Source organism: Myodes glareolus, chromosome 5 (genome assembly GCF_982192425.1).
Source record: "Myodes glareolus chromosome 5, mMyoGla1.1, whole genome shotgun sequence".
NCBI lineage: Eukaryota > Metazoa > Chordata > Mammalia > Rodentia > Cricetidae > Myodes > Myodes glareolus.
Genome location: NC_142030.1, coordinates 43166072 through 43190850, shown reverse-complemented (window position 1 = coordinate 43190850; position 24779 = coordinate 43166072). Strand labels below are relative to the sequence as shown.

Here is a 24779-nt window from a genome sequence, read left to right as displayed (position 1 = left end):
TACATGCTCAGTGAGCACTCTAGCACTGAACTATATTATCAGTCATCTTTTTGTTTTTTTTTTTTTTTTTTGTTAATTTTGAGATAGACTCTAAGTTACCCAAGCTGGCCTTGAACTCACTCCACAGAGACAGGATTTAAACTCACATTCTCAGGCCTTGGATTCCTAAGCAGCTTAAGCCATGTACCCCACGGCCCAAATAGGAAGAAAATACATTTCTGGTAATGGTTCGCTCCTGGTTCACACTGCTACTCAGAGTGGTCTGAACCTCTGTCTAGTGTTTCCAACTTCTTGGCTTATTAGCCCAAAAGCTGAAAACTGGCTCACACAGATTTGCCAAAGGAACCAGACAAACTTATTTGAAGGAAAATGGTGGCTTAGGTGATAGAGTAAGATGCTATCTGCTTTGCTGCTGACCATGGAAGTGAGGATCCCCAGGGACTCTGATTACTGCTCAGATCTTCATTTCATTTTATGGGGTCCTAGAGAATGAGAAGTCGGTCACTAAGAGGCATGAGTTGGGTACTTTTCCATTTTGACTGATAGATTAAGTCGTACATACATTGTTCCTGCTCTATGCCGCTTCCCAGTTTTACATAGGCATCATATAGGAGATTCTCCCTAAAAAGTTAAAGGTGAATACAGTTGTCACACTGAGCATGCCCCCAAGACAAGTTCAATCAAGATCGAAGTTGCTAGGTACAGTGTTTGGAGAGCGGCTTGTGCACGTGGTGCATGCAGGTGCAGGAACTAGACTGCTAAGTGCATTATCCCAGAGGCCCATGTTCCTAACTCCAAGACAAATGGGGAGCCTCAGCTTCCTGTGTTTGCCAGCTCCATACACTGCCTATATTTATGGACAGAACTATTTAACCTTCAATTGATTTTGCATCAATGATTAAAAACTCATATTTTGGAGATGTGGGCCTTAGAAGATTTGATAATTTGAGTCTGTGGAATAAAGTCACCACGGATAGACTGGAAGTAGAAAATACAAACAAACTCATTACTTGCACACGTAGTAACACAATAAGGCTCGAGGTTGTCGGTAGCTACAACTTGGATAGCTTCCTAAGTTATGAGAGTGAACAGGAGTTCGGGTTTTGGGAAGCAGTGGTCATGAGTCATGGGATGGTAAGAAGATAGAATACAGGGAAAATAGAAAGCTATCTTATTTCTCAGATAGTTATCAGCCTAAACTCTCAGTGCAGATCGTAGGTCAGAACCTTCCTGGATGAGGCGGGCATCGATAACCTTCAATCTCCTTTTTTTTTAAGAGTGACAGTGAGGATAGGGAAGGAGAGTGGACTGTGTGACTAGGTCTTCACTGTAAGAAATGCTTTCATCAAATGGCATGTGTGTGTGTGTGCATGCGTGTGTGTGATTTCTATGTGTACACCACACACCACATGTGTGCAAATGCCTAAAAAGGCAAAAGAGGATGCCAGAAAGTCAGATCCCCTGGAATTGGTGTTATCAGCAGTTGTGAGTGGCCTGGTGTGGGTACTGGAAACCCAACCTAGGTCCTCTGTAAGAACAGTGAGTATTCTTACCTGTTCAGCTGCTTCTCCATTCCCAACTGTCGAATTAATGTAGATGCTCCACAGGGAGCGGGGTAGACCAGAGGCGTTCCAAAAGAACCACTGTAGGTGCTCTGAAGGGGTGGGGACCTTTGTCTCACAGCTGGGAGTGGACAGAACACCACTGTGGTGATCCACACGTTCTGCTAGGCTTTCTGTTTTTGGAACTCATAGCTTCTTAGAGGGTACTTTTCTTGTTTAGGTAATAAACAGTTCCTTTAGCGAATACGATAGAAGGCTTCCACTAGACAGTAATCTTATGATCTTCTGGGCACTTCAGAAGGTCAAGTTTCCACCCAGAGCCAAAGGTAGACTCAGATCCCATTCTTTGGCACAATCAGCAGGGCTGCTGTTTCAGCTCCTTATTTTACAAGGCTCTGATTATGGGAGAGGTACCCATTTTCAGTGACCACAAGTGTTCTAATATCTGACTATCAGTATAATAGCCTTCTCTCCTTAGAGTTTCTGATTTCAGATGCCTAGAACGGACACTGAGGATGTGCACTTTACCAGGTCCTTACGAGTGCTAAGGAGCATGCGGTCCTTGTTATCACAAATTAACCAAGACCACATGAGTCTCTCAACACTGATTCTTTATGGTAAGCAGGTATACATGCTTACATAAAAAATCTTAATTTTTGAGAATCACACCAAATAAAAGTTATACAGAACATAAATTTATTAGGAGCAAGTTGTAGAAGTATACAATGACAAGCCATTATCAAATCTCCCAGAGTGTCAAGGATGCAGGGTTTCTTTATGTAGCTTTGGAGGTTGTCCTGGAACTCACTCTTTCAACCAAGCTGGCCTTGAACTCACAGAGATCTGCCTGTCTCTGCCTCCGATTGCTGGGATCAAAGGTTTGTGCCAGCACCACCCTGCTGCTGGTGTATGTTTTAAGAGACACTCCCCTCTCAAGTATTAGATACTTAAAAGTTAATTATATCCTCTTTGGAAACTGAGGTCTGGAGGGGCTAAAAGACAGCTTGAAATATGCGTGATAACATCTGAAGATGAGGAAATCTGTGATAGCACTGAGAAGTAGGGTATGGGGGCCACACTTAAAATGGTATCATCCCTTTATGCAAGACATGCCTCTGGGATGACATCTGTTAAGCTCTATGATGCCATATGCTAGCTCAAGATTCACATCCATGCAGCAATTTCTGTGACACCATGAGCTCGCTGTTATAGCATAGTTCTGCTATATTGGCTTCCGTGTACATGATTCGTCTTCACTTATGGAGGACAGAATCCTGAAATCATCTCAATTATAAGCGTATTTGCTTATTTGACGATGACTTCGTTTGTGTTTAAAAATAGACATTTGCTTTTCTCTTCAGGAGTCTCATGTTTCTCTGAATGATTTAATTCAGAAACGGACTGATTCCTGCCCAAAATAGCCATATAGTGAACAGAGTACACTGGTGTATAGCAAGACTGCCTTGCATCTCTCTGCCTCAAAGAGCAGATGAGGCCCCAAATAAGCATTGGCCAAGCGATGCTTTTGAAAATCCCTTGGAAGCATGCTGCTCAGGCTTCAGCCTTGCCAACGGTGACACAGAGAGATGAGCCCAGATACTCTCTGACGTCAGTCACATGGCCTGAAGCATAAGGCGAGTTGGTTAGATTTACACTTTCACACAAACCATAGCATCTATGAGTCAAGTCAGACAAAGCAATTAGGGTCAGTAGGTATAGATTAGAGCCTTTATACCAGGATGCCCGAAGGATAGTTCCCAAACTCCAAGAAATGTCAGTTGAACAAAATTCAAACTATCTAGGATGGGTATGAACCTGTATTCATTTTCAAATCTGTTCCACAACCTCCATTGTCAACACGCACCTGCTAACACCCAGCCACAGTCAGCTAGCCTTCTCTGCTGGTCCCCAGCGCTGTCGTCCATTGCTCTCAAATTCTACACTTCCCAGATTGCCCGCACCACTTTACACCTTTCCACTCTTTGACTCTTTTTGTCCTTCTTAGACAAATCTTCGTTGCCTAGTCGGGAAAACGTAGGTAATCTGTAACCAAAGTGATTAACGTGGTACTTCAAGGCTAGCACTTGGTGACTGTGAGTTGTGAGTATGCCTTTTAATTGTTATGTTTTCAATCTCAACCTGTCAGATGTGTCAATCAAGAGTTTGCCAACTCCAGTGCCTTCTGTCATTCTCTCATGGCCGAGTCTTTCTGAGCCACCAGAGAACCTCAGTCTTCTGCACCTGTGCAGAGAAATACTCTTCTTTCTTTGTGGACTGTACTCATTCTTTGCAAGAATTCTTTTGTAGAAAGAGTCTTCATTTCAAAAGCAAAATCATTCACCTATGCTATATTATGGAAAATCTCTCATTCACTAAAAATGTATAATTTTCTAGGATCTTTGAACGTGTATACTTTGAAGCTGAGCTATGGCTGCAACAGGCCTATAACACCACACTGAAAAGACTAAACAAGAACAGCCTAAGTGTGAGGCCAAGGCCAATGTGGCCTACAGAGTGAACTTATCTCACTATTTTAAATATAGGTGCATTTGAAGACATAAGTGGAGATAGTAACCTTGATTAAAATTCAATTTTTAAATATATATTGCGAAAACATTCCTGTTAATGACTATGGGGAAGTACTTTGGTTTAAGAGATATTTTTCAGCAGTTATCTGAAGAACACATCCAGCTCCCACGTGCATTTAATCTATTATAGTCTGTGCTTCACTTGCAGTGCAACACGGGGAACTGAAAAATAAAGCCAGGCAAGAAAAACAAAACAAAGTATTCTGTCAGAGCGGCTTTTCCCGCTTAGGATCAGAGCAATGCAGCCTGTCACTGACTTTGCAGTTCACTGCAGCATGATTGAACTTTCTGTTGGATTCACACTATGTCTTCTGGTGTTCTGTGTCGTTGGAAATGTGTACCTGGTGCATGAGTGTGCTCTCTGTTCAAACTGTTTCTAATATAGAATTTCCTTATCCAATGTACTTTCAATAAAGGTACCTAGGCTTCTGAGAACATTTCATCAGAATGATGCAAATAAAGGTGTAGACTATGTGTTTATTTATTAAATATATTAAAAGAGATGACCGCACCTGTTCTAATTGATACAATGAAATCATTGCCATTTTTACGAAGAAAATGGAACATGTAGCTTGAATATGCAATGGGAAGTAATGAGGAACCCAACAGATGCAGTAGACCTTCAATGAAATTTACAGAAGTAATCCTAAAAGTTTTGCCCTGCACAATGTTAGAATCTAATACTCTCCTTGTTTATCCATGGACCACTCCAGCAAAGACTTTTCTCTTCTCCTTGAACATTAATAAATATTTCAGAGCAGATGACTTTCTGCTTCAAGTAGTGTGTCCAAAACTCCTTAAAAAAGAGTTTGAAGAGCATCTGCGAGGGGAGATGCTGCAGGTCTATAAATCCCAGTACTGAGAAGGCAGAAGCAAGAATGTCTCGAGTTCCACACTAGTGGAAGCTATGTAGACAGTGGCTCAACAACTGCCTCCTCCTGGTAACAAATAGCAGCCTTAGAAAATACAGATTGCCTTTAAAACAGAACCTCAGAAACCACAGATGAAAGAATGATCACTTTAGGGATTTAAGAGCCACAGAGCCTCATAATCATGACATCAATGCTGGAGAGAAACATCGCCGAGAACTCCCTAAGAAAGCCCTGGGAGAAAGCAGAAGGACAGAAGGAATCAGGTCCCCCCCCACTGCCTGCTTCTCCATGCCCCATTTAGACTTCAACCCTGTGTTTGCTTTTGAGTTTTTAAGTTTAGCCTCCTGAGTGCACACATCCTCAGTTATGTAAAATCTTCTTGTAGACCCAGTGAGTGAGTGTTCCTCAATCATACTGGAGAAAGAGAAAACTAGCTTTGTGAACAGAGTAGGTAAGAATCCCTCTGCTGGAACCTTTGTTAGTTCTTTGGAGCCCAGCATCTCTGCTGGCAGAACAAAGGCAAAGCAGGTATAAATTCTTACACCCCCACACTCTGAAAAGAAAGTGTTGATGTGTTAATATTCAGCTTCTTAAGAGAAGCAACTGGATATTTCTTCCTTCTGCCTCTGAGAATTTAATTCCCATTGCTTTATAAGCATCATTTTAAGGACATCCCTGGTCAGAATTAAGCTTGAATGGTACCTGTTATTGAAAGAGAGTCTGTATTTGTGGTAATACAGAGAATGCCAGTTTAGAGATGAGCCTGATTGCATGGTTCATTGTGTTCTCCTTTGTAGAGCCAGGCTGCGGCCCACTACAAAGGCACGAAACATGCCAAGAAGCTCAAAGCACTGGAAGCCATGAAAAATAAGCAGAAATCTGTCACTGCCAAGGACAGCGCAAAGACTGCCTTCACCTCCATCACTACCAATACCATGACCACCAGCTCTGACAAAACAGGTTAAGCAATGATCTTTGTTGTTGTCCTTCTCATGGTTTGGGGGTTCCCTTCTTTGTCTAACCCCATGTCTGTTCAAGTGTCTGCCCACTACATCGACTCACTCTGGAATCCATCTGTGTGATGGTAATTGGTCCCTTTCATTTTCCACAACCCGAGTCACTAGTTTCCTAATGGATTTTGCATACTGCAGTAGTCTAATGGCTGTTTAGAGAGGGTCAGTTGTTAAGATTATCTGGAAGCCAAGGTCCCTGCTTTGTCAGGCATGTATTTTGTGTATGTCTTCAACAATTTCTGCACAATACGTACAGTATAACTGCATGAGTGATTTATCTAGCCTCAAACACACAGCTAAATCTTCTGAATGAGTGGGGAAGAACTGGATGGAGGCACTACTACCCCTAAGCTTTATTCGCATAAATTGCAAGCGCTGCATTGTTTTCAGTGTGTCTATGTGCTTGGGCTCCTGATATCTGGGTAACCATCCTTCTGCATGTGCAGGTAAGTGTTTTTGATGCCACTTATTCTCCTTAAGGATCTTCACCGGAAAATAATGGCCTGCTATTGGCAACTGGGTTAGTGTCCAAATGTCCAGCTTATTCACAGCTAAGAAACTGTCGGTTTCCCTAAGCCGACATTTAAAATATGAGAGCACAGGTCCTTGGAATTTACTAAACAAGTATTCCTGCATGATTCTGGGATAGAGAGGTAATAAACTCTTACTAGAGAATACAATTTAGAAAACAGTGGCTAGTGAGACCACTTGCCTCCCAAAGTGTACAAATGGTATGGGTAAGAAGGAGATTCTTATAACCTCACTTATAGGGTTTAGTCAGAAGAGAACCTTTTGAGTATACAGATAAAAATATTGAATGTTTAGCAGGAGAACAGACTAAAGTAGTTGTATGTTTAATCCTTGGGGCACATACACAGTACTCCAGCGATCTGTGATTGTGGATACTTCCGTATAAATCTAAACGGGACCATATATTTTCATACCACATTGAGTATTTCACACCAAACTGCTGTTGATGGGTATCCCTGATCCTTTCCTAAGAGTCTGTGTGCATCCCACAACTGAGGATGCAAGCATCCTTCCCCTTCATGCTGGCACCTGGTCTCTTCTGTTGTAGATTGTAAATGATCATTTTAGTGACGCTCTGGTAGGTTCCTTTGGTGTCACCATTTGTCTTAAGGGTGAGCAGGCTGTTGCTGTTGGTGCTTATCATTTACACTCCTTGGGTATCTAGCAGAAGAGTGATGTTCTGCATTTTCATGTAAATGTAGAAGGTCATGGTAAAAACATTTGCTTTTTCTCTCACCATCAAAGCCTTAGTGCTTGATTTTGGTGGCTGTAGAGGAATGTGCCATGATTTCTGTTGTCAAAAAGCAGTATCAGAATGGGTATTCCCAATGCTGCTCCTGTCACGGAGAATGTACAGATAGTTTTCTAATGCAGAAAAGATAATGGTTGGGTGAAGAAAGAAGTGAGTGTGATATTAAAGATTGAAGTACTTTTTTTAATTAGCCCAAATTTCATGCACCGACATTGGAAAAATTGTAATAATTTTTTGAATGAGTAGTCTTTTCTAAAAAAATATGTCTTAACTCTCTCTCTCTCTCTCTCTCTCTCTCTCTCTCTCTCTCTCTCTCTGTGTGTGTGTGTGTGTGTGTGTGCATGTGTGTTGTGTGGGCATGTGTGTTGTGTGGGCATGTGTATATGTACAAGTGCCCAAGGAATCAAGGAAAGATGTCTTAGTTCTATTGCTAAGAATAAACACCACACCCACAGCAACTCTTATAAAGGAAAGCATTTAACTGGTACTTGCTTATGGTTTCAGAGATTTAGTCCATTGTCACCATGGTGGAGAGCATGGTGGCACACAGACAAACATGGCCCTGGAGAAATAGCTGAGAGTTGTGTATCTGGATCTGCAGACAGCAGGAAGAGAGAGACTCTGGGCATATAGTGGTCTTTTGAAATCTCAGAGCCCATCCCCAGTGACACATTTGCTTCAACAAGGCCACATCTCCTAATTCGTTCAAATAGTGCCAAAATTAGGCTCAGAACTAGTTTTCCAGAACAGTTAGATACTTGTCAGAAAAAAGGGGATGGGACTTTACAACCAAAATTTGTGTATCTATTAGGAATAAGAAATCAGAACTCGGCTTTTCCTGTACAAGAATGTTTGTAATCTGTCATATTGCCTATGTCATATTTAATATAATAAGTATATTAAAACACATTTTTCTGATTTCACAAAATCATCTCAATAAAAATAATCCAATTATGTGAATACATTTTAAAATTATGAAAGGATGAATGAACTAAACAAAATCAGAAAAAAGAACCTAGTTTTAAAAGCAGTGGCATAGAAAGGGGAGATGGTGTGGTCCTGAATCTGAAGGTAGATGTAGCAATGTAGGGATTGTCTCTGAATTATAAACTGTGGGACAGTCAAAGACTGGCAAAATGGTGTATCAAGAAAAAAAACATTTACCAGTCACCAAACCTCATGACCTGAGTTTGATTCCCCAGAGCCCACACAAAATAAGAAGAGAAACAATACCACCATTGGTTGTCCTCTGACTTTGAAACATGTACTCTTTTCTGAATGACCATATACATGCATGCACAGGTGCACACACACAAACACACATGTATACATGCATATAATTATAGGAGTTTTAATTTTTTAAAAAAAAAGTAAAAGAAGTTTGAGGTGCAAACCAGCTTGAAAAGCAGAAATTTCGTCAGACATTTTCTCTTAAATTCTTAGATAATACAGTGATTAGAAAAATAAAGAAGAATTGTGCTTTTGGCCTAGTGTAATGTTTTCTTGTGTTATAAGAGTTGTTGTGGTTATGGTGTCTCTTCAAAGTAATAGAACACTAAGACATATATATTCATACATACACACAAGTATGTACACACACACACACACACACACAAAATTAAAGAAAAAAGAATCCATGAATTTGAAAGAGAACAAGAGGGATTATATGGAGCCTCTTTTAGGGAGGGAAGGTGGAATTGATATAATTGTATCATCTTTTCCAAACAACAACAGAACCCAAAAACTGGGCCATTGAGAAAGCTCTGCAGGTAAATCATTTGCTGCTGACCTCATAAGCTTGATGACCTCAATTCAGTATCTAGAGCTACTATAGTAGAAGAAGAGACCTGATGTCTACAGGTTGCCCTCTGTTGTTTACAGATGCTCTAAACAGGCCCACATTTAAATTCATACACACAATAATACTAAATAAAATATAAATTTAAAAACTGTAAAACTGAAATCTAAAAATTAGTAAAAATTATACCCCAATCAACTTGAAAACTGTATCTATTCTGTGGTGTGTTTTGTAAAATGAATTATAAATGGCCAGAATATGTTTTCTGTCTCATTGTCCCAAGATCTTTATCATGTTGAGGGCTCTCATTCACTATCTCTTTAAGCAGTTACATGGGTCTGAGTTACAATGAAGTCTTACCCTCCGTGTCCCAGTAACTTAGGTAGTAATTCATTATTTTTCTCTCAGATATCTCAGCAGCAGCATTATCTCTTTCTACATGGATTTAACATTATGGTCAAGCGATTGAAGCAGCCACTAACTGTGACTTGCAAATTCCACATCAGTGGAAAAAAGGGTCAGGAATCCTCAGCTTGTGGGTAAAGCTGAAATTTCAGTGGAAGTGACATAATGCATTCCTTTCAGTTTTTACTCAAAAGTCCTAGGGCAAGGCCTAATGGCCTTGAGTCAGGATGGGCTACTCTCTGCTTCAAGGTCAGACACTGGTGAACAATAATCTCCCATCCTACCCTGCCATCTTCCTTCTCCAGGCCAGATCCAAGCCTGCTTCTGCCTTCCTATACCTGTTGGGCACTTACTCAGAAAGTGTGCTAGTGCCAATATTTATCAAATTCCAGGAATACATTTTAATAATTGTCCTCATTTGGATATGGTGGTGTCTGGTTATAATCATAGCACTTGGTAGATGAGTTCCAGGCTAGCCTCAGCTACATAGGTAGTTTGAAGACAGCCTGGGCTACAAAAACCCTTATTCAAAAATAAGTAAACAAACAAACAAATAAATAAATAAGAAGACAAAGCTCAGCATTTGAACAATATAAGTTCTAGAATTTTACACTTTCCTTTTAGATAGTTCTGTTAAGTAACAATGATTCTTCACTGGTCATCAAATTTCAGACTTGTAAGTTTTACAAAAGGTCATCAGCCAGAGCCTCTAGGGAAGTGTTTTGTGTTTTGTTTTGTCTTCCTTTTTGAGACCTACTAAGTGCAGATAGAAAATACTTGACATTTGCAATGGCCCTTCAGTGACTGTCAATCAGGACTTAGCCTACTGAGTATATGGTTTACTCACATCCTATAATTGCAAGGCTTGAGAACATTTTCCTAATTTATCTAAGTCTCTTTATCAAGTCTTCCTGGCAAATATGTTCATCAGATAAAGCTGCTAAATCGCAAATTTGTGCTCTTCAGTTTGATGATTTAGACATACACTCAGTTGCGTGTTTTCTTCTCTCTCCCTCTCTCTCTCTCTCTCTCTCTCTCTCTCCTTTAAATTTAAAATTGCAGTCTGGGGATATTGTACTCCCCAGCATGAAAAGGTACCAAGCTCTAGATTAATCACTGGCCCTACATGTTTTCTGTGCTTCAGTAACCACTCAATAACTAACAAGGACAAAACTTCTCTCTCCACAAATAGGAAGTCTGATGTCAATTGGCAGCTAGTAACTGGGAAGTAAGCCTTGTGAGAAAATCTGCACATGCTTAGGCCCCAGCCTGGTCTCTGTACTCCACATGACCACCTGATCATGGTGTTCTGTCAGGCCGAGCACCAAGCAGAGTGAGGGATCAGTACTACTTTTTGTAGGATTTTGGTAGGAGCTAGACAATGAGAATATTGAGCTGGTGATAAAAAATTGGAGGGGAACTGTTTTTATGGTAAAATCAACCACAATGTCATTTGGAAAACTGACAAAGAACTTTCGGAGGATGACAAACACAGGTCTATTTCTGTTCCCTTGAAGAAAGTGGGAAGATTTTGTCTCCATGGACTTAGACTTGAAATGTCTCAAATGCTCAAATAAGACGAATGATAATATACATCCTGAGGTTGATATCAGAATGCAATGTGTCTTTTATGCAAGCAACATATCTCTGCATGATGAATATTATGTAGAAGTTCAAAAGCCTTATGATTTACCATAATTTTCCCTCATTTTCTTGCTGCTGAAGCATTGTGCTGTATCTTCATAAGCAGTATTTAGAAGTACATTCTTGTGGGTTTTGAATCAGCTCGGTAGACATATGAGTTTGTTAGAGTAAGGCCGCTAGTTATTTCCTGGCCATTTAGCCCCAAAATAATCACACAGCAACTATATTATTTAAATCACTGCTTGGCCTATTAGCTCTAACTTCTTATTAACTAACTCTTATATCTTAATTTAACCCATCTCCATTAATCTGTGTGTCATCACAAGGTCATGACCTACCAACAAAGTTTCAGAGTGTCTGTCTCCGGTGGCTGCTCCATGGCTTCTCCCTGATTTTGCCTTCCTTTCTCCCAGCATTCAGCTTAGTTTTTTCCCCACCTATCTTACTCTGCTCTGCGCAGGACCAAAGCAGTCCTTTATTAACCAGTGATAGTCACAGCATACAGAGGGGAATCCCACATCACCTCCCTTTTCTGTTTAAATGAAAGGAAAGTTTTAAATTAACATAGTAAAATAACATATAACAAAATACATATCAAAAATAATTACAGTTACAATATTTATATCTTTTTTATCTTTTATCATGACTAAGGAAGACTATAGCAATCAGTTCTTCAAAGACTCCAGAAGGATAATATTACCTAAGTAAGCAATAAGTTTATTATAAGCAACTTCCAAAACTCTAGACATGACAGAGACATCTCATTTCCCAAAGTTCTTCTGTACCGTTGGAACATCCATCTTCAGCCTATAGTATTCAGCAAACTTTTCCATGAAGCAGAAAATTTCAAAGAACATTCTGCCTATATTGATAGTTTTCCAGTCACTTTCTTCTGTATCCTACAGAATGTATGACAGTCTCTTTCATGAAGCAGGAACCCCAAAGGATTGTCTCTCCTTTAGGCAAGTTCAGCAGTCATTTCTCTGCAGGTGATGCATATGCAGTTCATTCAACATAATATCAAGTAGTCGAGGCAAGAGAAGTTTCTTGCCCAAGTGGCTAGCAAACTCTACAAGGAGCCTCTTCAATGCCCATCATCCTCTTTTAGTAGATTGGTGCTTCCAGAAGCAGATGTGTTTCATTGTCATGAAAAGTCCCAAGTTCTTAAACATTTTAAATGCCATATTCTGTAGTCTTTGAAAGGTTTGAAGAATGCCTATCCATCTGAAATACATCTCTGTACATCTAGAAAACCTAACTATCATGATTTGAAGCTTGATTATTATAGATGATTATCTATTAACATATATTTCTTAATTATACATTACATTTTTAAAATAAGCTACACAAATACAATACCTTAATCAAGATCAGAAATACATGACAAAATTGACCTTAAATTTGTATCAATAAACCAAGATCTATAACAATGCAAATCTCTATATAGCATATCCCCCTTTAAATGTAAACAAACATTTGCAAACAATATTTGAAAATATGGGCATAGTTCTCTAGACTACTTCCTGCTGATTGGGGGTGCTATTAATCAGGTCTCTCATGATGTATCCTGTGTGCTAGGTTCATCTCAGTGAGCATTTGGGCAAAATTTGGGGGATGTTTACAGTGACACTTCAGGGAGTCTTGGTGCATCAAACCATATTAGTCTAGAAGCAATCCACAGGTTCTCATCCTCTGTGTAAACAAAAGAAGAACCTCTTTTTCAAAGCAACATATACTTAGATACAGATCCTGAAGTTAAGATACCTTTATAATATATATGTTGGTTAAGCTTAGCAGCCCATACAATGAAATGTCTCTCTGTACTTAGCTCCTTCAAAGTCAAAAAATTCAAAGAAAACACAATAATATACATAATCCAGGCTCTCTGTGAATTTTTCATTTTTACATGGCTTATATTTCTTTTATAAACCACTTGCTTTCTTTTATAACTCTCTATTCATTTTCTTCTCTCTTCCATACCTATGTACATTTCTCCAACACTATTACTAATTTATAGGTATTTTATGTCTAAATCCGTCCTATTGTATATCTGTAATTCTTTACTGACTAGGAGGGCTTCTCAAAATGCTAATGAACTTATGCTTCATAATTACTAGGTCAAATACATCCTTGCCTGCTTGCTCCTCCCAGTCCAACATCGTGGAAGAGGTCTGTTCACAGCGTCTACAAGCCATATACATTGCCCTAGTTTTAAGTAGGCAGAAGATCTATGTCAAGCCATTAAGCAGTTTGTAACAGCTGCTTATAAACCCCATTTAAAAGCTCAGTCTCCTGAAAGAGCCAGAGGTCGCTCTGGCAGCATGGCCCAGAAAGCCAGCATTTCAAAACCTTGGCTTTTATTCTGCTACCACTGAATCAGGAAAACCTCTCTTAAAGGAGCCATTCCTCTGCTTGTTTCCAGCAAACATAACCCACCCAAGAAAATACTGCTACTAAGCCATGCTTAACTCTGTTCTTTAGTGTCTAAGATTCCTTTTTAAGCTTTCTCAGGTTTTATGTGGATTTATTCAACCATGTTGGTGCCAATTTGTTGGAGTAAGGCTGCTAGTTATTTCCCGGCCACTTAGTTCTGAAATAATCACACAGAAACTATATTATTTCAATCACTGCTTGGCCCATTAGCTCTAACTTCTTTTTGGCTGACTCTTGCATATCAATTATCCATTTCTATTAATATGTATATCACCATCTAGCTATGGCTTACTGGATAAAGTTTCATCATGTCTGTCTCTGACAGCAGCTCTATGGCTTCTCCTTGACTCTGCCTTCCTTTTCTCAGCAATTGGTTTAGTGTTCCCTGCCTACCTAAGTTCTTCCCTAGCAACATTCCAAGGCAGTTTTCTTTATTCATTAATGGTAATCACAGCATACAGAGGGGAATCCCACATCATGAGTTGAAATGGGGATATGTTTTTACTGATTTGTAGAGGTATGACTGGGCAGATACTAGGCTTCTGCAGCACGTGAAGACTCGGATGGCTCCCAGATTCATTTTTTCAGATACTTCTCAAGCAAAGCTCCCACTCTCCCAGGACATTCACTCCTAACATAAAGCATCCTGCTACAAGCATTTTCACACAGGAATGCAAGCACCTTCAGGAGGCCCTTAATACATCAAGTGGTTTTTCTCTCTCAACACTGGCTCAAGATTGGTTAAGAAAGGGATTTTATCAAGTGTATTATAAGTACCAATATACTGTATGAGTAGCAGATCAGAAAAGAGATTGAAAAAAATTAGAGAAAATGAAGTAAAAGAGAAAAAACACAACCATCACTCGAGTAGTCTGATTCTAAGATCGTTGAATAAGAATCAGTGGTTACAAATTGCACTTTGAGGATGAAATGAAAATTGGATAAATGGACCCAGCTTTTTCATGCTTAAGGATATCAGCATTTTGCTGGTTAGATAAAGTGAATAAAAATTTGGACACATTATTTAAAACCATTCCTGAGTCACAAAAGAAATGCAGAACAGATTCTTCATCCTGACAACAGTCAATCATCTTCCTTAGTGGCAAGAGTATAAAACCATCATGATATGGACCTCCAAGCTTCTGCCTTCAGTCTCATTGAATTGTTGCCATATGTTGTTGTTGATTACTTTTACCTTGTGATACTTTGGGGGCCTGCCATCCACTCCCAAGTAAATACATGGAGACTTAGTCATACTTGTGAATGCCCAGCCTTAGTCTGGTTTATTTCTAGCCTGTTTTTCTTTACTTAAATGATACCATCTATCTTTTGTCTCTTGGCTTTTACCTTTCCCTATTTCTATAAATTTTTCTTTACTTCTTATTCTGTGGCTTGGAGTGTAGCTGGGTGACTGACTCCTTGAATCTTCCTCCTTCCTCCTTTTTCTCATTCTTTGATCTCTTGCTTTTCTATCTCCTTCTATATTTAATCTTTGCCTGCCAGCACCACCTATCATTTTTCTTGCCTAGCTATTGATTGTTCAGCTCTTTATTGGACCAATCAGGTATTTTAGACAGGCAAGTAACACAACTTCACAGAGTTAAACAAATGTAACATAAAAGAATGCAACACATCTTTGCATCACTAAAACAATTATTCCACAACATAAACAAATGTAACACATCTTAAAGTAATATCCCATAGCAGTATAATATCCAAGAGAGAAGAGGAACTCATGCTGGATAAATATGCTAGTGTGTAATTTTACATTGGAGTCTACATGCATCTGTGTTTTTTGACCTATACATATACCTGAATGTTCATGTATGTAGAACCCCTGTCTGCCTTCAATGGGCTTGATGATTTTGATTTAAAATAAACAGATGGCATCCACAGATTAGTAGGAGAAAAGACACACAAAGGTACCAGGTGGTTAGAAGTACAGCAGAGAGAAAAAAGAATTTCCAAGTCCCAGTGATATCTGCCAGCTCTGCACCATGTTGGCACAGGGCAAAAGAGAAAGCAGATAGACAACTTAGGCACAAGTAATGTATTTAAATAAATGCTTACATTGCTATAGAAGCATCACTGATGACCTGCAACAGGGTCCTCTTGGCATGGCCCTGACTTTCTTTCCTCTCCTATGATAGCATACAGTCTTTCCTGGCCAATGGGTGTCTAGAGAGGGGCATCAATGATAGTGAGTCTCCCGTTACAGATTCTGTTATTTAGAAGATGAGGAGCTGGTGAACAAAGTACTTCTCTGCATCTACTATTCCCTCATTTGCCCTCAGCTTGAAAGCTCAACGGATCACTGGTGTATTCCAGGGCAGCATTACCTGAAGTTCTTCAGAGCAAATGCACAATTGTGTCTGTGTGTGTAGTATGAATAAGTGATATGTATGTATGTGTATAAAACTCTCCTCACCAGAAATATAAAATCTATAAAACAAATAGCAAGCTAAATACACTATCCATATCCATGAAATCTAGCTATTATAATTAAATTTCAAAATTAAATCAAAATTACCAGTGACTTTATCTACAGATAAACTGATAATATCTATGTATCTATGTCTGTGCATCTTCACACATGAGGTCCTTCTCCCATTCTTTATGCCATTTATAAAGATAGATTGAGTACACATAATCTTACATGATGAAATATTTATGATGGAAAATAGAAATCAATGGCATAACAATGGGGTTGAACAATGATCAAAAGCCACAGAATGGCACATGTTCCTGAGCCAGGGCATATTGACTTCTGTGTGGTTCTTAGTAAAAATAAAACTCAAGGACAGGTGGTTCAGTTTAAATCTATTCTGGACTTTATCACCTAGAGTTCCAATCTCCTGAATACAGTGGCCTTCTTTGACTGTCCATTCGCTTCCCCTTTCTCTGTCTCCAGCCCAGCAACATCACTTGAGGATTAGAAGTCAGGACTGTAGATTAACCCTCCCTTTATCTCACTCAGTGTCAAATCTTGTGTAGACAGGGGCATGTGCTCTTTGTTTGTGTATATCTGGATGGGTGCACAGATCTCTTTCCACTCCTCACTGATTTCCATCTTTAAGGCTTTTATGCAAGCTCAACACCAACACTCACTGATATTATATAGATTTTTGTTTGTCCACATCATGAAGATTTCAACTCCTTGTAGAACAGCCACTTTAATCTCATCATACATCTTATTCCTAGCATTTAGTGGCTGGCAAGTACTGATATTCAGAAATAGAACTGTACTATATTTGAGAAAGCGTACTTCAAGAATCCTATTAGCAATAAAAACAACAAACTCTAAATATATAGTAACCATTTGAGTGTGTGTAGTCAGTAAATTTTAGTAGCTAAACTCTACATTTGATAGCTTTGTAGTACAAATCTAAGTTATTAACCAGCATAGCTCAGGATTTGAATGTGTGAGCACTGGGCTGAACATTTCCCAGAGCTTAAAATTAAGTTGCTATTTTAATTATCATAATTGCATTCAGATTCATCCTTCAATTACTGTGCTACTTTGGTTTCTAATGAGACTTAAGAATGTTTTAAAAACCTCTATTGAATAAGGTTGACTATCTATTGACCTTCCAGATGTGACATTGGTAACAGGATAAAGCTGGGGCAGAGGACATATAGACTCCACTGGGAAGAGAGGCTGCCATTCAGCCAGGTCACATTCAGCCTCTAGTTGACTTTGCTTTGATTAGAACTGCAGTTTGGTACAGTCTTCACAATGCTTCACTTTATATGATTGCTCAAATAAATCACCCTCAGAGCAGCCAAGGTCAAGGAGAAGATCGGTATCAAGGTACTGGAAGGATGATCCTGAGCCATTTAGATCTCCGAATGTGCTTTGTTCAGCCTTTTGTTTCTGTATCATTAGGATTTAGTAAAACCAGAAGCAGAAATAAGGCCCATGCCACCAAACCCTGATTTCCTTGCCTGTAATGATTTGGGAGTAGAAAACAGCAGAAAAATAATAGCTTTTAAAATCTTTCACAATTGAAACAACCAGTCTGTAGGAAAAGGAAGAAAAAAAGAAAAAACACTTACTGACCTTCACTTATAAGTATAAGGACCAAATCTAAACCCTTGAGAAAGTCATGTAAGCATTTACCTCCATAATTTTTGTTAGCACTAACTCCAATTTAGGTTACTGGTTGGTATCATTTATGCCTGTTTGATGATTCAGTGTTGTTCCTCTTATTTGGCATGCTTAAGTATCTGCCCTGCCTCTCAAAATTTGAACCTGTCAAAAGTGTCTAAGGTGTATGTCTGCCCTTGATTTATGGTCTTTACATAAGTGATAAAAGCACCCCCAGTGAAGAGATCTCTCCTGACTATTAACACCTAATTTAAGGGAACATGAACTACAGAAGATTGTGAGTACCAAGAATGGGGCAAAAATCAGTATTTCCTTATTAATAGAAATGCCACAGATCTGCAATTATCAAATAGTGTATCTTCTGGCTATTTCCAGATTCTAGCATCCTGAGTGATGAATGGACATTTAAGAAACTTTTTAACAAAAAGTGCTTTATTCTAGCAGCCCCAAATAAAAGTGTTTTTCTTGTGTAATCAAGGACTCCAAAAAGTTGTGTGCCTTTGTTTCACACACATACACACACACACACACACACACACACACACACACACGCACACACCAAATTTGGGGGGACAGGAGAGATGGCTCAATGATTAAGAATAGTAGATGCTTTTGCAAAGGGCCTGGGTTCAGTTCTTGGCATCCATGTGGCTCACAACCATCAGGAACTCAAGTTCTAGGCCATTCAATACTTTCTTCTGGCTTTTGTGGGCACCAGGCATTCATTCAGGCAAAATAGTGATAAACATAAGTGAATATTATAAAAAAATAATTTAACAACTTGACCTAATATCTATGCCTGGAGCAATGTCAGAATAATTTACTTCTCATTTCTCTAAGTCCATGAAGTGCCTCTGTCCACTGTTGTCTCAATTTCAAATGGAACTAAGGAGCTGGACCTATGGCTCTGGTTAAGAGCACTAGCCGCTCCTGTAGAGGACATTAATTCAGTTCCTAGTACCATGTTGGGCAGCTTATAACCATCTGTTCTTCTAGTTCCAGAGGACCCCAGTGATTCTTCTGGCCTCTTTTTAGGTATCACATATCAATGCATACATATCCTCCTCATAAACACACAGACACACACACATGTACACACACAAGAACACAACACATACGTACACACACATACACACATGTACACACACAAACAAATTTAAAAACTATAAAGCAAGCATATTCCATTTGTGAGCAAATTGATATCAGGCTGATTCAATTTAGATGTAGATGTTAAAAATATTTCTTTACTTAAAAATATGTAATGGACTTTAGGTTATTTCCCTCAAAACCCTTCCCAATATTGTAATGTTCTGCACAGCCAGGAATTTCTTATTTTATCAGCTGTTTTCTTATTCCAGATAAAAAGAGGAACTTTGTTATGAAAGCCATCTCCTTGGTTTGGCTGATGAACGAATTTGCTTTTTAGACTCCTACTGCACACCCAACTACGCATTGGAATTACAGACACATATGCATGGCTGTTTCCAAGTTCTCTTACTGAAAAGTTATGTGCTGTGCTCTCTCTCTCTCTCTCTCTCTCTCTCTCTCTCTCTCTCTGTGTGTGTGTGTGTGTGTGTGTGTGTGTGTGTGTATGTATGTGTGTTATATTACCTCTAGTGTGTAAATCAAATGTAAAATTTTACGTCACTGGAGTAGATTGTGAAATGGTACATATCAATTCTCAAAATCAGAAAATCACTTTTTGGCTATTGATTGCTCCACAGTTTGTTTTTCTTTCCTTCAAGGGGCCAGGTAGCAATATGCTCACCTCTACCATGATGTTACAGTTCCAATACTACTGTACAAAACAGCCATTGGCAACACAGATAAATTAACATGTTTGTGCTTCAACAAAATTTTATTACTAGCAGATACAGTAATTCTAAGTTGGCTCATAGGACAGGCTTTTAGACTTAAGATTTCCAAATATTCAGCTACTTAATGATTGCTTCAATTGTCTAAATATGCACAAATAAATCAAAGTTTGCAGTGGAAATCTCTTATTATTAGTGTTTCTGGCAATGCTGGTGGTTGGCTAAAGTAGATGTTCTTCTAGGTATGGGAATTGATACTCAAGCATTATTAGCGAGGAAAAGTAGCTTCGTGGAGTCTCTTACCTCAGACTGTAACTCAGCAAGGAATGAAGTCACGGCATCTACTAGTGACTCTTTCATGTGTGTGACCTGGGCCTTTTGAATTACAAAATATCAGTATGTGACAGTCAGGCCAGCGATGAGTTCCTTCATGACCTGGTCACTAATGTCCACTATCCATTCACATTATTTTATTGCTTAAAAAAGGGCACAGTTACATTGCAAAGAGAACACAAAAGAGGCGAGAACACTTGGGACTGTCTTTGGAAAGTACAGTCACACACATTGAAGTTTTAGATTAACATTATTATTACATTTTGCAGCAGAACAAATAGCAATCAAATAACACAACAGAGCATCAAGATTGGCAGAGCCACAAAATAGAGTGTGAAGCTAGAAAAGATGGACACACTGAGAACAGTAACTTATGAAATTTGTCCATATTGGTATAAGACCCAAAACATTTGGGCCATGCTTGCTAAATTAAAAAAAAAATGTGGTGGGTAGAGGGAAAACAATATGTTTAAAAACTGAACAGATAAAAGAAGGATCATGTCCAGAGACTAAAAGAATAGCAAAAAAGTGGTTTGTGAGGTCAAAGAATGGGGTTCCCGTGACACAGAAGGCCACATTCTATTTCAACAAGGAGATTCACACCGTCCTGAACTCTGATTCCTGCTGTGCCCCAAGGCTGGCCTGGTACACATGATGGGTTGATGAACAGATGGGGGTTTGGGATTGAAAATGCTAGGATTCACTAGCGAAGCTGATTCTTGCCAGGTGTCAAGGATGCAACAGTGTCATAGAACTGACTACATTAGCCGGCTGATTTGACATCACACATCCAAAAATAGATGGAAACGGCCCATCTGGGAAGATAAAGAATGAGAAAAGTCTTTTAAACTCCATCCCCTAACTTCTCCCACTTCTGTGCTCAATAAGCCATTCTCTGCATTAACGGCCTCAGAAGAGTGCTTTGGAGCATGCACCTTGATGCCAGAGCCCCGAGACAGCTGCCAGGCCATTTTCATTTCTCTTCTCTCCACCCGGCCTTCACTGTCTATGAACCAAAATGTGCCTATTTTTTGCTCCACCGATTTAATAGCCCCAGGAAAGTTGACAATGTAATCATAGAAGTTCTATCTGAGTGGACTTTTTCCAGTCACATCGCCAGTCTTTTTTGGGACTCCTGAACCCTGCGGATTCTAGGTACGACTAAACCCCCGTAGCTGTTGGTTCAGAATCTATAGGAATCCATCTTGTGTGTGTATGTGTCTACGTGTCTGTGTGTGTGTGTGTACGTGCGCTCATGCATATGTGAGTTTCTGTCTCTCTATGAACTTCAGAAACACTTTGCTTTATCATTTGCAACATTTAACAGAGTTTAGTCTACTAGAAACAACAGAGAGCAATACATGGCCTTGATCAGCTTTAGCTCCTGAGCCCTCCCCTAGTTATTAATAGACTTACACTGCAGATGCGCTCATTTGGACCAGGGCTTTGGGAAGACTCCCAGCAGCAGCTTTGTCCTTTGGGACCAGAAAGCCAATTTTGACTTCTGTATTGGGGTCATGCTTTTGGGCTGTTTTAGAAATATTAAACAAATAAATGCTAGAACTTTCCTTCCAGAGAGCTGGACTGACAGGATTTATGATGCTCTGACAACCATGGCCTAAGAAAATAGTCAAAGTAGAAGTAGAAAATGCACCACGGGTCCAAGTCCATTCCTGTCCTGAACTCCTGGATGTCAGTTCTATCCTGATTCTGAAAAGCTGTGGTTAGTACAGAAGGGTGAGAGACAGGATGACTGGATGGATTCACAAGAATATTTACAGGAGAACCAAATTTCCTACCATAAAATTAGAATTCATTAGGATAAGATAAATTTACTAGGATGAGATAAAATTAACTTGACCTCCATGGCCATTCAGTAGAAGCTTATAATATAGATCTGTGGACAGGATGCATATGAGTATCAGAGGAGCAAAGAGACTCTGGTTTCTTAAGTAGTTGTCCTGCCTTCTATTTGTCACAGAGATTTGTAACATGAGGGCCTTCTCTTGGGGTTTCTATCCTGCCCAGTTCCCACAGTCATTAGGTCCCAAAGAAAATCACACAGAGGTCTCCATAAGATTATAAACTGATTGGCCCATTAGCTCAGGCTTCTTATTAGTTCTTGTAGCTTATATTAACCCATTATCCTTTTCTATGTTAGCCACATGGCTCGGTACCTTTCTCAGTGGGCCAGGTCACATTCTTCTTCTTCCATGATCTGCACAGGATTGGGAGGAATAGGCTTCCTCCTTCTTTGAATTCTCCTGTTCTCATTGCCCCACCTCTACTTCCTGTCTGATTAACCTGCCTATACTTCCTGCCTGGCCATTCAGCATTTATTTAAAACATGATTGACAGAATACAGACAATACCCCCACACCAGAAATTTGTTTCTGTTTTTGCTGCAAATTTTAGAAAGATGAATAAATACCATGAACAGCTGTAATCCTTCTTGAAATTGTTTTATAGAGCATATGAATCATTTAAAATAACCCATGGGACCTGCAGATGCTATGAAAACAACATATTAATTATTATAAAAATATAACATATATATATATATAGTTTTATACATATATTATATAACATGGTGAGTGTCAAAAAGATGACTGACTTGATTTTGAGAATGAGATCATTTTTTCATTCTTATCTATGTGGATCATAACCTCAGCACACATGTCTGTAGAACTTACAAGTGAAGCACTCTGATTTATGCATATGTGCACACCCTGGTTTGGTTGTGTATTCACATGTTATGTGTAAGCCCTCTATAGTGCAGGTTTCTGTGCACAAAAAATGCATGTGTTTAGAACCACTTTTAAAGCTTCATTAGTTCATATGTGGAAACTCCTGCCCCCTGTTGTAATGCCAGATATAGGTGGAGCTGTCCTGTACCTGCAGCTGCTCCCACATCATCACTCAGAAACTTAGTATTATTTGTAAATGCTTGGCCAATAGCTCAGGCTTGTTACTAACTAATTCTTACATTTTTAATTGACCTATATTTCTTTGTCATGTGGCTTGGTACCTTTTCTCAGTATGGCATGCCCATCTTGCTTCTTTCTTCATCTGCTGGAAACTCTCCAGCTTCATCCTTCTTTCTCCCAGCATTCTCAGTTTAGCTCTCCTGCCTAGTCTTATCCTGCTCAGTTAATGATCAGACATCTTTTTTTATTAAACCAATCTGAGTGAAAAGTCTTTACATTATACAAAAGGATTATGCCACACAAAGGGACCTGATGGAGACCTCCATTTAGACTCTCTCTCTCTGAACACCTAGTTTTGATTTTTTGCATCTGCTCCTGTCTACTGTCAGAGGAAGCCTCTCTGATGATAGGTTGCCAAGATACTGATCTATGAGTTTAACAGACTATCATTAAGAAAAATTTCAATATTGTTGTTGTTTTTATCAGACTTATTTAACTCTATATGAGGTCTCTGGGTTATTTAGTTTCAGGTTTTTGGCCATCCAGGCAGTGTAGGACATAGGCTTCCTCTCCTGACATGGGCCCCAAGTTAAATGGGACATTGGCTGGCCATTTTCATAAGTTCTGTGCCATTATTGTCCCAAAACATATTGTAGCACATATTACAGTCAAGGAAGATTGTAGCTGGAATGTTTTATGGTGGGGTTGGTGTCCAGGTTTCTTTTTTGGTTACCTGCAGAATACCTTCTTGTATCAAAGAGTCTAGAACTTAGGGGTGAAGGCTCCAAGTCCATAGCAGTTAGACATCTCTACATTCAATGAGCTGTGTAGAAGTTGTTCTCTGCAACTGGGTCCTGCTGAAAGTTTTCAGAGAGCAACCTTCTGTCCTAGCATAACCTGGGCAGTTTAGGAATTGCCATGCATGACACCTCCTCAACCAACAACTTAACTGGGTGTAACCCAGTTCTAACACTGGAAGTCTTGCCTGTCTAGAAAGGATTGACAGTTCAGACTCTATGTGCTCCTTTACTAGGAGTCCTCACTAGGGTCACCCTCATAGATTTCAGGAAGCTTCCACTATACTAGGTTTCAACACCACCCTTCAAATGTTCCCCCAATACTAGCGGTCTCCCCCTGCAATATCTCCTTCCATCCCCACCTGATTCCTCATGCTCCTATCACTATTGGACCACAGTTCACCTGCAAAATTTATTCTATTCTTATTTCCATGAAGATGTATTCTTCTCCAGTATAGACTACCTGTTCTTCACCTAACCTCTGTGGGTCTATGGGTTGTAACTCGATTGTCATCTACTTAATACCTAATATCCAATTGATTATAAGTGAGCACATACCACATTCATTATTCTGAGTCTGAGTTACATCACTCAGGTTGATTTTTTTTAGTTGCATTCATTTGACGGCAAATTTCATGATATCGTTGTTTTGTACCACTGAATAATGCTCCATTGTGTAAATGTACCATGTTTTCTTTATCCATTCTACAACTGGGGGATATGGATCACTTTCAGTTTTTGTATATTATGAATAATGCTACTATGAAGATAGTTGAGCTAGTGTCCTTGTGGTAGCATGGAGCCTCTTTTTCCTTTGAGAATATGCTCAAGAGTGGTATAGCTGGGTTTTGAGGTAGATTGAATCCCAATATTATTAGCAACTGTGGTAGTGTGCAAATTTATACTCCCACCAGAAATGCAGGAGCATTCCCCTTGTTCCACACCCTTGCAAGTATAAGTTGTCATTTATGTTATTGTTTTAATCCATTCTGTCTGGTATAAGAAGGAATCTCAAGGTAGCTTTGATTTTAATTTCCCTGATGACTAAGGATGTTGAACATTTCTTTAAGTCTACCTCAGTCATTTGAGAGTCCTTTATTGAGAATTCTGTTTAGATATTTGAACTCTATTGGGTGTGGAGTTGGTAAAAACAAAACAAAACAAAACAAAACTTTTCCCATTTCATAGTTTGCCTCTTTGTCA

The 24779-nt window shown here is 39.3% G+C and overlaps 1 protein-coding gene across 4 annotated transcripts in view; it reads left to right on the top strand.

Moving 5' to 3' along the window:
• Znf385d (zinc finger protein 385D) overlaps positions 1 to 24779 on the top strand; it is a 948781-nt gene that overhangs the window by 839459 nt on the left and 84543 nt on the right. For all 4 annotated transcript variants that reach the window (XM_085687890.2, XM_085687889.2, XM_048421350.3 and 1 more), the window contains one exon: positions 5820 to 5982. In XM_085687890.2, coding sequence (XP_085544016.1) covers positions 5820 to 5982 — 163 coding nt within the window. The remainder of the gene's footprint in view (positions 1 to 5819; positions 5983 to 24779) is intronic.